The sequence below is a fragment of the Crinia signifera genome, chromosome 5 (genome assembly GCF_055691185.1).
Source record: "Crinia signifera chromosome 5, ASM5569118v1, whole genome shotgun sequence".
Lineage (NCBI taxonomy): Eukaryota > Metazoa > Chordata > Amphibia > Anura > Myobatrachidae > Crinia > Crinia signifera.
Genome location: NC_139221.1, coordinates 78,233,672 through 78,248,474, shown reverse-complemented (window position 1 = coordinate 78,248,474; position 14,803 = coordinate 78,233,672). Strand labels below are relative to the sequence as shown.

Below are 14,803 nucleotides of genomic sequence, written 5' to 3'. Positions count from 1 at the left end.
GGATCTATATTTCCTCTGTATCCGTCCCTGAGTGGCACCCGCCGCATTGGCTGCTGACACCGGCTCCTCGTCACTGTGTTGGCTGGCTGCTCAGACCGCTGTCACTCAGTGAGTACAACAGCAGCCAACCAAGTGACAGGGAGCACTGGGGGAGGGGGAGGGGAGAGCGCAGCTGCATGCATTAAGGGTACTGCCGGGCAGTACCTCAAATGAGCGGGGCACCGGGGGCAATGGAGCCAGTGCCCCCTTTAAGGCTGGCGCCCGGCGGCAGATGACTCCATTGCCTCCGGGAGTTCCGCCACTGGTCTCAAGCACATCATCTATGCTGGATGCCTTACTATATGTACAGTGGGTCAGTCAAATAAATGCAACTAAACAGTGTATTATTATGGATATGTCAACGTTTCGATCCTCATGTTTGCTAAGAGCCCAATGACCAAGTGAGAGAAATTTTGGAATTGTTTTTTGAAATTTTGGAATTGTAAAATACATTAGTAAGTTTAAAGAACAACATAAGGGGGAGCCCACAGTAGGACCTAACAAAGTTCAAGGAAGTTAGTTGGGGCACTATCAAAGCAGCTCCCCTTCATTTAGCCATACAGTCTTATGAGAAGCATAGCTACTCAGCACACCTGACAATTGTGGCACTGTGGTGATGATCTCAACCTCCAAAGGAAAATCTGTGTATTACCTCTGCATGATATTAACATACATGCAGTATCACAAAGCAACAAACACAAAGTCCTTTCTGGACTTTGGTGCCATCAAATATATATTTTTATCTACAAGTGCTGTTCATAGTTGCTCTTTATTTATTCTTTCGGAATTATACATTTTTTCATTTTTATTTTATTCAATTAGTCCAGAAGGCAGACAGCAGTTAATGAGGATTTTATTTTCGCTCTTAAGCAGGCTTGAAAAGAAATCCCTGTTAAACAGACTGTTTTCGGACGCCATGGCCATGTTTACCCATAGGTGTGGAAACTTATCCTGAATTTTAGAAATTAAACCCGTTATCATGATAATTTACCAGGCAAGAAATGTGGCTCCAAAAGGTGCATACAAACGGTTTGCATTTGGCTATGCGATTTCCATTGAACTGCTTTTTGCCAGTTTTGACTACTTGTTACATGCAATTTTTAGGGCAGCACGGACGGTGTAATGGTTAGCATTACTGCCTCACAGCGCTGAGGTCATGGGTTCGATTCCCACCATGACCCAACTGTGCAGAGTTTGTATATTCTCCCCGTGCTTGCGTGGGTTTACTCCGGGTACTCCGGTTTCCTCACACAATCCAAAAATATACAGGTAGGTTAACTGGCTTCCAACAAAATTATCCCTAGAATGTCTGTGTGTGTGTGTATATGTGGTAGGGAATATAGATTGTAAGCTCCACTGGGGCAGGGACTGATGTGAATGTTCAAATATTCTGTGTAAAGCGCTGCGGAATATGTGTGCGCTATATAAGAAACTGCTAATAAATAAATAAATAAAAATATATTTTGATTATGTGTGATTTTGGCTATGGCCAAATATATTGTGTGCGACAGTCTAAAACTGCCTTCCCTGCCCAGTCTATCTTTACTTGTCATTCCAACCTCGCAGGGCTGTGCATTGATATTGCAAGAAGTACAATCACTGTGAGATTTTGGCTAACTTTTCTTACGATTTTGACTACATGGTAAAAATCATAAGCCATGCATGCACCATAACTGAATAGCCCCAAGTGTTATGGCTTTAGGCTACCTCCCTTTTTCACCCGTGGTAAAATTACCACATCTGATTGCATTTCCCCCTACATCTGAAAAAAAAAATCCTTAATTATGCTAAAGAAATGGGGGACAATTGGGCGTATTCCAAAATCTTTTTTGACAATGATGACTGTACAGTCTACACCATGGGTCTTCAACCTGTGGCCCTCCAGATGTTGTGAAACTACATGTTCTAACATGCATTGCCACATTTTTTCCAATAAGAGCATACCAAAAAACCTCAGGGCATGCTGGTATATGTAGTTCCGCAACATCTGGAGGGCCACAGGTTGAAGACCTGTGGTCTACACCATGAAGTAAAATGTATTGTACACCAGAGACTTTTAAAGTCAGACTATACAGCCTCAAATACAGTTGATCAATCTGTACACTGCAGCAGTTTTTATAAAACAATGTCATTATTCTCTACAGTAATTACTATATTCAATACAGCTACCAACATACTATGCATGAGGGAGAATTATGGACAAATCAATTTTTCCTGCATGTAAATTGCCACAGATATAATACAATATATGAGCAATACCAATTTCTATACATGTAGAACAGTCTTATTACAGGCCAACATCCCTCAGTATTTGAGGTGCATGAGAATCTTTTTTCACTTGTTAAATGCAGAAATCTTCTAACGTGCCCCTAGCCACTGTAACAATTCATTGTAAACATGTATCAAATATGCTGAATAGGGTGCAAAGTACCTCATGAGCATTCCTATAGAACACCATTACACTGTAGTTTAATAATTATACCAATCATTTATTCTGAAGGCAATGTTAAAATTGAGACAAAGCTTCAATATTTGCCAATAAGTGTATACATGCATGTCTCAGTACATTTGCTTATGTCATTATAATTTGTATATACCGGTACGTATCAACTGTTAAATAATCTTAGCAGGCTTATTTTTTTTTTTTTTTAAACAAATCACATTGAAAATGGGATATAATAATGCCCATGAGTCTAAGCCCTAACATGCATCAGTGCTAAAATATTCTTTATCTAAATAAAAATAATTGGATCACAAACAGGAAGACACATTAACTTTCAAGAAGTATGTATTTAACTGCTATATTCCCACTTTTAATATTGGTAATTAACAGGCCATCAAATGATGAACCATCCAATAGTAGTATCACACTCTTCCTACCAATAAACAGGTCTATTCGGTTGATTTCACTCATTTCTGCAAATCAGTCATAACCCAAAATTTATTGTGTCTCATTTCTTTCCAATAATGAGGGGACTCGTTTTCTCTACATTAAATCAGTTCACTTAAATTTAGTACCGGGGTTCAGCCTTATGGCACACTCGAAACTACTGCAAATGTGTAGGATTTCTGGCTAAGAAACTGGCCAGTATATTTACCACACGTTTCTGTTCCCTGAGTTAGTTTCGAGTGGATGTTAGTAATACTGCCCGACAACTTTGCTTTCTTTCGTCCCTACATGTATAAAAGGTGTCATTTACCAATGTGGGTCAGCAAGATCATCAACCATGGTGTAGCAAAGAAAAACATGGCAAATCATCTGTAACGTGTTCTCATCTGCATGCCTAATTTACACTCCTAGGGAAAATATCATTCCAAGACGAACTTTGCACACACACTACATTTGTCCACTGAATATGTCAAATGTGTTTTGCTGCAGTTTACAGCATTCAAATGCTTCGGCAAAGCATCTAATCCCAGGTGATGTTAACAGTAATTGTTGACTTTCTATTACCCTGCAATATTAATGCAAGATATATTTGAATCAATATAAATGTATACTTCTAGAACAAAGAAGGTAGAAAATCTGCTCCCTTCTGTAGCTATATCAACTCCCTAGGCAAGAAAAACACACGGCCATATTTCTGATTTAATTGAAATAGGATTAGAAAGTTACATTTCTCCCAGTGGGCTGGTTCTGACCTTTGACAGCTCAACAGGAGCCAATGGAAAAACACATACATTGGAGGGTAACTAAAAGCATTTGCCAGATATTCATCTTCGTTGCCAAGATATGACTATTCAAATCAAAAGCTGTTACAGCTTGAAATTATTCTAGGAGTTGTGTAGTGCAGAAAATGGAGAGGGGGTGGGGGGAAAAGTGTTCCAACCCTCACTGTAAGCACGTCAGACACCAACTCTGTATGGAAACAATTAAATGAGACACAGACGTCTAGGAAAAACATTCTGGAACAAATCTACTCTTAAAGTTTAGGTGGAAAAAAATCAAACTACTTCTACATTAAATTCAAAAAAAAAAAAAAAAAACGGCATACATACTTCTTAACCATTAAATATAAATGTGATAATTATGTTGCAAGTGGCTCTATTTAGAGTGGCAAAACTTCTAACTTATAGGTGGTAATTCAATTGTTTGTGGTAGTTTAACTTCCATCTAAAGCTATTCAATTGTTTTGTGTGACCAGCTCCAAGGCTGCATTTATCGTGGATTGCGGTTTGCACCTTTGAGGCGTGAGACGAAATTTGTGATAAGCAGGGCTATGTGGCTGGTCACACAGTAACTGCAGCAGGCCTACTATTTAGCACAGGAGAAGTTGATTAATGTGGCTAATCCCATGCAAGAAGGCAACACAACCAGGGAAGGGCTGGTGCTGCAAAACAGTTCAAAAGCCCACATGATATTCAGATGGGAGTGGATATAACCACAAACAACTGAATTACCCTGATGGAGAGCAAATTATTAACAAGTGTGACAAGAACTTAAATTAACTTTTTTTTTTTAATTAAGACTTGCCCATCAGAATATTCTAATTTAAGCTATCCATATAAAAACAGATGTCAAACTCATACCCCTTCTTTGTGCAACTAAAAAAAAAGTGTTATTAGTGAAAGAACAGAATGTGTAAGGCATATTCTGACCGCCACCCTAACACTCTCAAAGTTGTCAGTCAAAAGCTTAACTAATGGATTTTGAAAGAATTAAAAAATAAAAAATGTAAAAGAAATTATACATCCTCTTGCTCATTTAAATTGCAACTGTAATGACTAGGCATTAATATGGATACTATAACAGGCATAAGAGTTTGCCTTTATTTTTGCTAAATAATGATTTGTAGCTTAGTTTAGCTGTAAGTATGCAATATACATAGATGGATACAGATCAGCTGAGAGAGTATATAATATATTGGGGGTATTTATCAAAGCCTAAAGAGAGAAAAAGTTTGGAGAGATAAAGTACCAACCAATCAGCTCCTGTTATTTTTAATCACAGCCCATAAAAAGGTCAATTAGAAGCAGATTGGATAGTACTTTATCGCTCGCAATTTTCTCTCTCGTTCGGCTTTAATAAAATACCCCCCATAAATATAGACAATACACTTTTAAAATACAATATGTTTTTAAACTAGAATATTCACACATGTAGGTATTTGCTTTAGAAACAAAAAAGCTTGATTATCTTGATAAAAAACGATCAATGCTCATTTAACTTTTTCAAAACAAACTTTTTTATTTAAAAAAATTTCAGCAAAAAAAACATTTTTTTTATTAAAAGAAAAATTCATATTAAATTTGTTCGTACATGCACACTCTCTTTTTAATATAGTAAAATTACTTTATACCATGGTTTAGAAATGTGGCAAAGGGAAAAAATGGAATTAAGTTCATTTAGAGTACTTACGTATTTACATATTATATAAACAGAGATGGAACAAGAAAAGGTGAGCCTCTCTTGTTTTTGTCATCGTGATATAAAAGGGCAATTATGAGAAACTAAAAGCCATGGGGCTCAGTTAAAGCAATATGTAGGTCAATTGTAATAAATCTTAACCTCTATTTCTGGTACAACTGGGATAATAAAGATCTTGTGATAAGCAGCTTTGACAAGCAATAGCCTAGTAGGATACTACAATTTAATCACTTCTGCAACAAAAAGTGAAAGTAGAAAAATGCAAAAATAAACAAAATGTGTTTAGAACTTATAATAGGCCATCATTATGGCTGTACAATTGCAGCGTTATAAACTTACATGCTTTAACGTTGTTTTTATTTATATTTACAATCTTTAACGACAGCATTACAAATGAACAATTCCCAGTGTAGAATATTTTCTTGGGGGAGGGGGAGGGGGGGGGGGAGAATTTAGAATATCAATATATATTTACATACATACACACACACACACACACAAAATAAAGCAACATACCACCACTAGCTTGAACCATTAAGATTATTTAAAAAAAAAAAAAAAATCTGCAAAGCAATTATAAGAAATGCTAAATTTAGATGAAATAAATGAATGAACATCCTGTCAAATAATACCATTTTTTTTTTAACACCATCTTCTCATGGAGAAATTCACCCTACATGGATACCACGGGTATGTAGCTATGTGATGACATTGATTGCTTGTCAAAGAACAGACATGAAAGAGCAAAAACACCACACAAACATTGCAGAATCAAGTTCAGTCTTCTAATATCACGGTGTTCCGCTAAACAATTTTCAATTTCGTTTGAATGGCAGCATGTGGTATCCAAGGTCTAGCAAGGACCATAAATGGTGGAATTTCCTATCTTTAAGATACACATTGTGTTAACTTTCACTACAGTTATTCTTAAAAAAAAAAAAAGTTGCATTTGTGGAGATTCTAACACACGCAAATCAATACATCAACTGAGAACAACCTGCAGCATTAAATTCACTTGATGCTTTTAGGTAGAACAGTTTATTACTAAACTGGAGACATCTATAATTGTGTCTATGCTAGCTTTGTGACTGGAATATGAACTACAGATACAATGGCCATTAACTCCTGAAACAGCTATATTCAGCTGAGAAATATGCATATTGATAATTCTCATTTGTGCCGATTATAAGAGCTAAAATCTTGCCTGATTGACTGAACATCTAGGACCAACGGTACATCTTAGATCCTGTTTTAAGGGGTCATGCAGGGTTGACAACACTATTTTTTTTTTTTTTTGGTACAAAAATGTCCCAATGATCATTTAAAGCCAGGATTTGTGAAATGACCTCATCTAATTTAAAACAGGCAGCAGGAAAGCCTGAAACATTGACAGCAGTTACCAAAATCTTAATTACTGGTGCCAATTAAAGATACAGAAATGTAGCTGCGAGTTCAAGAACTTTTTTTTTCTTGCTTTACAGTATATTAGGAGGAACATAGAGAGAAACAGTTGTCGTATGCAATTTAAAAAAAAAAAGAAAAAAAAAAGGATTAACCATTGGAAAATATGCCCTATATCCAATTCAAAAAATAACTGCTCGTATTTTTTGTGGTTGCAATGGTGCCCTACTGCCGATGTTGAATATACATGAGGAGAATTATTTTATTATCATTTATCTGAGATGCAATTTCATTACAAATATTTAGCAATTTAAAATACAAAATAATAATTAAAAAGAAAAATACAAGAATAATGGAAATCGAGATTGCACAGTCTGTATCGTTTTAAAGTTTAACCATGGTGTAACTTCATTCTGAACATGTGAATTCTAGAAAGTAGTCCAGATTTGCTTGGTAAAGTATGTGAGTTCCACAAGCAGCTCATAACCAAATCTGTACAGATGCTTAGGGATTGTGAAGCCACTCTCCCAAGCACAGGGTGCAGTGAGAGGGTTAACTGGTGGTAAAAGTGCTGGAATTCTATATTGGAGAGCAGACTCCAACATTCCAGTGGGCCCAGCACAGCATTTAGTGCAACCACAACAAGCCACCCTTTGTCCTCCTCCCCAGGTAGTCTCTCTCACACATATACCAGTTCCAGACTCGGCTTCATTCTCCTCAGGTAAATCTAACACACTTATTTCCCAAACTACTAGAAATACATTATATATTTGTCCTGTTAGCACCAATATGTAGTCACAAATACCTCTTACAAATAAAAGAATAAATGCACTATGATAACGGAGCCTCTCCTTCTCAAAAAAAAGGAAAACTAATGTGTTACAGTATATGCGCTTGGACCATGAAGAATTAGATACACATGATGTGAGTGTGACTGACAAGCCAGTATTTTCATAAAGCAAACCTGTAACCCAACTACAATGACCTGAGAGATAGTAGCTAGCCCTGGAAGACCTGGAGATCTGCTCAACTGCCAGCCCGTCTCTAAATGCAGCTTCAGTACCATGAAGCCCCTCTTTGACCCAGCTTCCTTCTCTACAGCCCCTGCACCAGGCTGTCCCCCTTCTCTACAGCCCCTGCACCAGGCTGACCCCCTTCACTACAGCCCCTGCACCAGGCTGCTCCCCTTCTCTACAGCCCCTGCACCAGGCTGCTCCCCTTCTCTACAGCCCCTGCACCAGGCTGCTCCCCTTCTCTACAGCCCCTGCACCAGGCTGCTCCCCTTCTCTACAGCCCCTGCACCAGGCTGCTCCCCTTCTCTACAGCCCCTGCACCAGGCTGCTCCCCTTCTCTACAGCCCCTGCACCAGGCTGTCCCCCTTCTCTACAGGCCCTGCACCAGGCTGTCCCCCTTCTCTAAAGCCCCTGCACCAGGCTTCTCCCCTTCTCTACAGCCCCTACACCAGGCTACTCCCCTTCTCTAAAGCCCCTGCACCAGGCTGTCCCCCTTCTCTACAGCCCCTGCACCAGGCTGCTCCCCTTCTCAACAGCCCTTGCACCAGGCTGCCCCCATTCACTACAGCCCCTGCACCAGGCTGCCCCCATTCACTACAGCCCCTGCACCAGGCTGCTCCCTTCTCCACAGCCCCTGCACCAGGATGTCCCCATTCACTACAGCCCTTGCACCAGGCTGCCCACCTTCTCTACAGCCCCTGCACCAGGCTGCTCCCCAGCCCTTTGCATCAGGCTGCTCCCCTTCCCTACAGCCCTTTGCATCAGGCTGCTCCCCTTCCCTACAGCCCCTGCACCAGGCTGCTCCCCTTCCCTACAGCCCTTCCACCAGGTTCCCGTCTACACAGCTGCACCAGGCGCCTAGCCCGACCGTCACGTGACCAGACGCCTCCAAGCTCCACATTCCAACACAGTTTCCTAACGTTCCATGATAAATAACCTGCACAGTACAAACACAACCACCACCCCCGATCTGAGACTGCCCACAGCACCCCAAGAAAAGCCCATGAAAATACCACTACGAAGCCCATCTGCCATCACCCCTTATGGAAAACATAATCAGTCGCTTACACAGTACTGTACATCGTAACTGTATCCATATGTTGCAAGCCAAAAGTAACTCGTGCAAAGTTAGGCACATGTGTGTAACATAACGGGACGACACACTGCTGCTATGGCCATGCCATTTCTATACATGCTCCAATGTAACCGACTGCAAGAGAAAAATCCAAATCTGACCATTAGAGGGGACAAAAGGGGAGAAAAAAAAATCGGGATGGGTTCCAGTGATGCAAAGTTTGCCTGGCTCTGCCCCGGTTCCCTGCATCCATCCCTGTGTCTGGATGGACAGGGAGGGTTGAGACACTACTCGCACAGCCCTGGCTTCCCCCACTGACACTGAGACAGGAAAATGAGCATTGCTTTGTCTCTTACCTTTCAGTGATCTTGGCTTAGCTTGCTTGCGGCGAGACATCCTAAAAGCAAACAGCTGAAGTTGTTCAATGTCAGCCCGTTAACAACTAAGGCAACACAAAGCGAAGATCCCCTAGCACAGAGAGCTCTCTGCTGTCCTCCAGCCTCCCTGTCTGCCCTCTTCTCTGGCCAAGAAAACTTCAAATAGGTGAATGAAAAATAAAAATACAAAAAAAGTAGCAAATAAAAAAAATAAAAAAACAGAAAAATGCAATTAATACTGTTGTAGGAAAATCGGTATAGTTTATTTAGAAAAAAAATGATCTAAAAGTATTTTTTTTTTTAAATTACATGGTATTTATTAGGTTGTTTTTTTCCTCTATAAAAAGGGTACACTATCCGAAGGAAAGAGATTTCCTGGAGATAATGGTGCAGTTTATTTTCAATCAGCAACAGCAAAAATCACAAAATAAATAAGACAAAAAAAAAAAATAAGACAATTTTTGTTGGGTACTTTTCCTGCACTCCCAGCAGCGCTACAACTACACAGAGAGAAGGCAATGCTGCTACACTGCTGTTGCATAGAGCTGGTGTTTATTTGTTGTTATTATTTATAATAATAATGTTATTGTTTGCTTGTGGTGGTGTAGAAGGGAGGGGGATCTTGTTTTGGGGGGGTTTGTTTGTTGTTGTTGTTTTGGGGGGGTTGGTGGTGGTGGTGGTGGGGGATCTTTCTTCCGTGGATGGCTGGGATCGGGGAAAAAGGGAGCTGGATGAGCTCCTTGTCTCTGGGAGGAAAAAAAAAGTCTACGCCTGGATTGGGGAGAGGAGAGCAGAGAGAAGGAGATGTGTGCTGCTGCTGCTGCTGCTGTGTGCTCCCTCCTCATCACAAACCTGCAAGGTCTTGGACTGCGCTGTCGCTCCGGTAGTCCACATAATAATGGAAAATAGAAGCAAGGCCCCTAAAGCCATCAGGATGGCTCCAGAGGGGGCCCCTAACCCGCAGGGACTCGCTCTGTACGTAATCACTGAGGAAATCATTGTCAGCCTGCCTGCGCTCACACACAGACAGAGGGGCATGATTAAAAGCCGAGGGGGACTCAGCCAAGACGTGGACTGGACACCAAGCAGCTACTCAGACCTGGATCAGGAGCCTCTGCAGGAGGATCAGGGAATAGACAGGATACAGAGACATCATAGCAGCAAACAACAAGCACAGCCCCATCATACACACAGACACACATACACACTGACACAACACACACACACACATACACACACACTCTCACTGTACACCCCCCTCCCTCCTCAGCCCACTGTGTCTTATTACACATACATAACTGCTAGAGATGGACTATTTCCTCCATCCTCACTGTAGAGAAGGGGAGAGCTCAGAGCAGGCACGCTCAGCTATGTGAGAGCGGAAAGGTCCCTCTTCTGGCTGGATTGATGTAGAGATACACAGTTCAGCTCAGACAGCACATAGCAATAGCTGGGACTTTTCCTGCTTTATATCCTTCTTCTATGTCTCCCATCTCCTGATTCATCTCCCGTACAGATCATTCTGCAAACTGGTTAAAAGTTTGCAATAACTGGGTGCGAGGGAAATAATATATTATTATATTGCACTGTATTTTTCTAACGCTTTCTTTGAATGACAGATAATTGCACTTATAAGTGTCAACCCCATCTTAAGCATTATTATTATTATTATTGTTGTTGTTATTTAAGGTGTGTGTGTGTGTGTGTGTGTGTGTGTGTGTGTGTGTGTGTCTAGCTAAATTACTTGACAAGTCTATTGTATGTCATTGCCTCAAATAAACTTCCTCTTTATTGGTTCAGCAGCTGTATTTGTATATCTCATATATAGTTCCAGATACCCTATTATCCTATCATTTTATATGAAGTATACGCTCCTAAGATTTCTTTTTCATGCATGTTGAAAATAAAATGAAATATTATGTTCTGTAGTCCCACTGTACTGTACTGGCTTGTATCTGGGCATGGATCATGAATAGACATGAACTAGCTCAACACCACTAGGTCAACTTGCAACAAGGTCGACATGGGTTAGGTCGACGGGGTCATTAGATCAACATGGGGAAGGTCGACAGTTAAAAGGTCGACATGTGGTTTTTCATATTTTTTTTGTCCTGAATGTCAACATAGTCGACATGAACACTGAAACATAGCACCGCGTCCCCTGCTTCGGGCACGGTGCCTCGCTGTGCTCGGCACACTATTTGCCCACCACGTGGATGGTAAGGCATGAAATACCACCTGCTGGCACATGTCAGCTGAATAAAAAAGTGAAAACCCCCATGTCGACCTTCCCCATGTTGACCTAATGCTCGTGTCGACCTAATGACCCTGTTGACCTAACCCATGTTAACCTTCAGTCATGTCGACCTTCCTGCATGTCGACCTAGTGGTGTTGACCTAATGCTTGTAGACCTAGAGAACGTATCCCATCATGACAATGCCTGAGAGGCTGGAAGTGCCAATGTGTCACATGAGATTGTATGGTGACTAAGGGAAGAATTGAGCCCGAAGCGTGGCGAGCGCTGCGTGCCCCGCGAGGGGACGCGGATTACTTCAAAGGTATTCCGCGACACTATCTAATATCAACTCCACTCCGACGTGGATAGTGGGGGTATGAAAAGGTCGGAGGACGGGTACCGCCGCCCCTCGCGGGTTCGCAGCGCTTGCCATGCTTCGGGTTGGCGTTGATAGTGGGGTGGCGTTAACAATGGGGGGTCATTTAACATAGTAATGACCCATCATGGTGGGTGTTCAATTAAAAATGGGGTCTGGGGGGGCATTTAACATAGGAATAAGCCCAAATCGGCTATGATCGCGTCGCATTGCATGCCATTATAATGGCATGCAATGCGCCGCGATATAAAAATTGTACAGCCGGGTTTTAAAAACCCTGAAATCGGGTCCCATCGGGTCCCATCGCATACCTTAATTAGTGGGATGCGATGCGATGGGCGCCCAGATAATACACAAGTACCATAATAATTAGCAGGTATGATGGCGTGCACAGCATCATACCTCCCAACTGTCCTTCTTTCCGTGGGAACGTCCCAATTTTTGGGGACGTTCCCACATCCCTACCGGGGCTGGCAGTGTCCTGCGGCGGGGCAGTTGGGAGTCCCCCTGTCACCTTGTTTGCATGGAGGGGCTGATGTTTTGCGCCTGCGCTTGTGCAGACGCAGGGTGCGAGCAGGCATGGCAAACTACATGTTCACCGTCCCGCGTGCAACTAGCAGGGGGCGGCGGGGGGTACAGCCCATGGGAAAGCCCAGCATTTCATTGGCGGTCCTGCGTAACACTGGGCGTTCGCAGCTGACGTCAGCTCCGCGCCTAGTTCCTCGCAGATCAGAAACACCATAGACGTGTCTCTGACCTGCATGCGCTGGAGAAATCATTCCATGGTCGCCAAGCACGGAATAATTTCTCCCCGCACCCAAGGTGATGCAAATCATCCATTCTTAGCCATGTGGGGAGATCGCGGGGGTGGGGGGCAGCACTGCATGCAGCATTTTGTGCAAAATCTGCAGCGTTTCATGTTGACCAGAATAAGGTCCCTTGCCGGAATATATTTGGCACTAAGAGGAGCTTGTTAAATGAATTACTCCAGCATATATCCAGCCATTTGTGAATGTCCTGATGCTTTTCTGGTTTGCACATCCAGCTTACCAGTTAGCCGGGATGCCGGCCTCTGGGATGAAAACGTTTACTGCGTGTGTACATAAAGCTGGGCCCTCAAATTCCCACCCATGTGCACTGCTGCAAATGCATTCACAGCTGTGCACATAGGGGGAAACCCAAGCACCGCCTGCATATTTTTGGGGTACGCCCAGAAAACCAATTGCGTTCTAAAACCAAATGCCTGGCGTCTGTCAATTTACTTGCAAATGGCCAGCGATGGCTAACTATTGGCTTTGTTCGTAGGAGAACCACAATGCACATGTGTGGTCATTCAAAATCGCTCGCAAATTATCAAATGACCGAATTCGCAGTAGACTGTTTTGCATCATAGTGTGAAACATTGGAAGACCTTAAAGACATAAAGGGGGTCCCCAAAAGCAAGCTATGTGGCCACGTACTCAACCCCGCCAGATTGTTGATTGCAACAAACTGGAAACAACCTACCGCCCCTTCCATTCAGGCCGTAATCAACAAGGTCTGGTTTGCAGCATCCATGGAGTATATCACTGCGATGCTACATGACTCTGGGGAAATACAGGTCAATTTGGACTCCCTGATATGTATATTATCAGAGGCAACTCCCTGATTAGGTAAGATCACTGGCTCTTGCTTGTTGCTCTGATAAATATGGTTCTTGAAATGTAGATACCATTTCATATGCAAGGTTAAGTGACCCCCACCCCCCCCCCCTCTCTTTTTTTTTTTCTCTTCTTCCCCTTTTTCTTTTCCCCTTCCCCCCTCTGTTCTTTCTTTTTCTGTGTTACCCCAATGCTATTATTTCACTGATTGTTCGCTGATCTAATACAAAAACAAAAAACGACAGTGGTATTCATAACAGTATATTTTATTTTTATGCATTATACCATGTTATTCGTTTACACCAAATTGTCTGTAAAAGCATTGTCCGGTTATCTGTCTCATTTCACTGTATTGTTTGCCACTGCCAAAAAAAAAAAAGATATAAAGGGGGACATTTAATAGAATGAGAGATTTGGTAAGAAATCTCCAGGTTTTTTGCAGTGTAAATGTTTGCCGCTTTAAACAAAACTGGAGATTTCTTACCAAATCTCTCACTTTCTGAATCTCTCATCCTATTAAACTTCACCCCAAAGCCTCATGTGCTATTGACAAGAAATTCAACATCAGGTCTATCTCACATTATATGATAATTTAAAGGGTAGAGAGCTGTTAATTTAACAAACAAGCAAAAAGTATAAAGTATAGATTCCGCATCTATTGGCCATCTTCTAGGAAGGGCCAATGGAGGCAAAGAAGGGTGCACCATGGCCATCCTAAACAGCGGTCACGGCTGCGGTTCACACCCAAAAACTATAACAAAATCAGTGTTGATATCTACCACAACTTTGGTGGAATTGTATTCCGCACATCTATTCATGTATCAATCACCACATGGCCTGGGAAGGGTGATTGATTATTCTCTTCACAAACCTGTTGCCAGCAGTTTGTTTAGCACTTTCTCTTTATCATACAATCTGTGGTAGATCTAGAAATAAAATTAAGTATAGATAGAAATCTCTCAATAAAATATACAAACAGTGACAACATTTTAGTTATTGGTTGCATGAAAAATCTTGTGTACTATTCTTTACATAATAACATACATGATATGAATAAACAGAATACTACAGATAGAGCTAGATAATGGACCGGATGGATCTAGATAACTGGCTAATCAGAGGGACTGGATGCTGGACCTGATGGAGCTGGATACTGGATAAGAGGGACCAGATGCTGCACAGTATGTAGCTCGATACTGAACCGGATGGAGCCGGATAGTAGACCAGAGGGATCAGATGCTGGACCAGACGGAGCTGGATATTGGTGTGGACAAGCC

The 14,803-nt window shown here is 41.8% G+C and overlaps 1 protein-coding gene across 7 annotated transcripts in view; it reads right to left on the bottom strand.

Moving 5' to 3' along the window:
• ZNF521 (zinc finger protein 521) overlaps positions 1 to 10,349 on the bottom strand; it is a 315,240-nt gene extending 304,891 nt beyond the window's left edge. The window contains exons 1-2 of one of the 7 annotated variants that reach the window (XM_083187489.1): positions 10,126 to 10,253; positions 9,253 to 9,429 (exon numbers count right to left, since the gene is read on the bottom strand). In XM_083187489.1, the coding sequence (XP_083043615.1) occupies positions 9,253 to 9,292 (40 nt within the window). In that variant the 5' untranslated portion in view covers positions 9,293 to 9,429; positions 10,126 to 10,253. Of the gene's footprint in view, positions 1 to 8,889; positions 9,032 to 9,252; positions 9,430 to 10,125 lie in introns of those variants that run through there. The other 6 variants (XM_083187490.1, XM_083187494.1, XM_083187488.1 and 3 more) reach the window with 6 other exon arrangements.
• Positions 10,350 to 14,803: the final 4,454 nt, after the last annotated feature.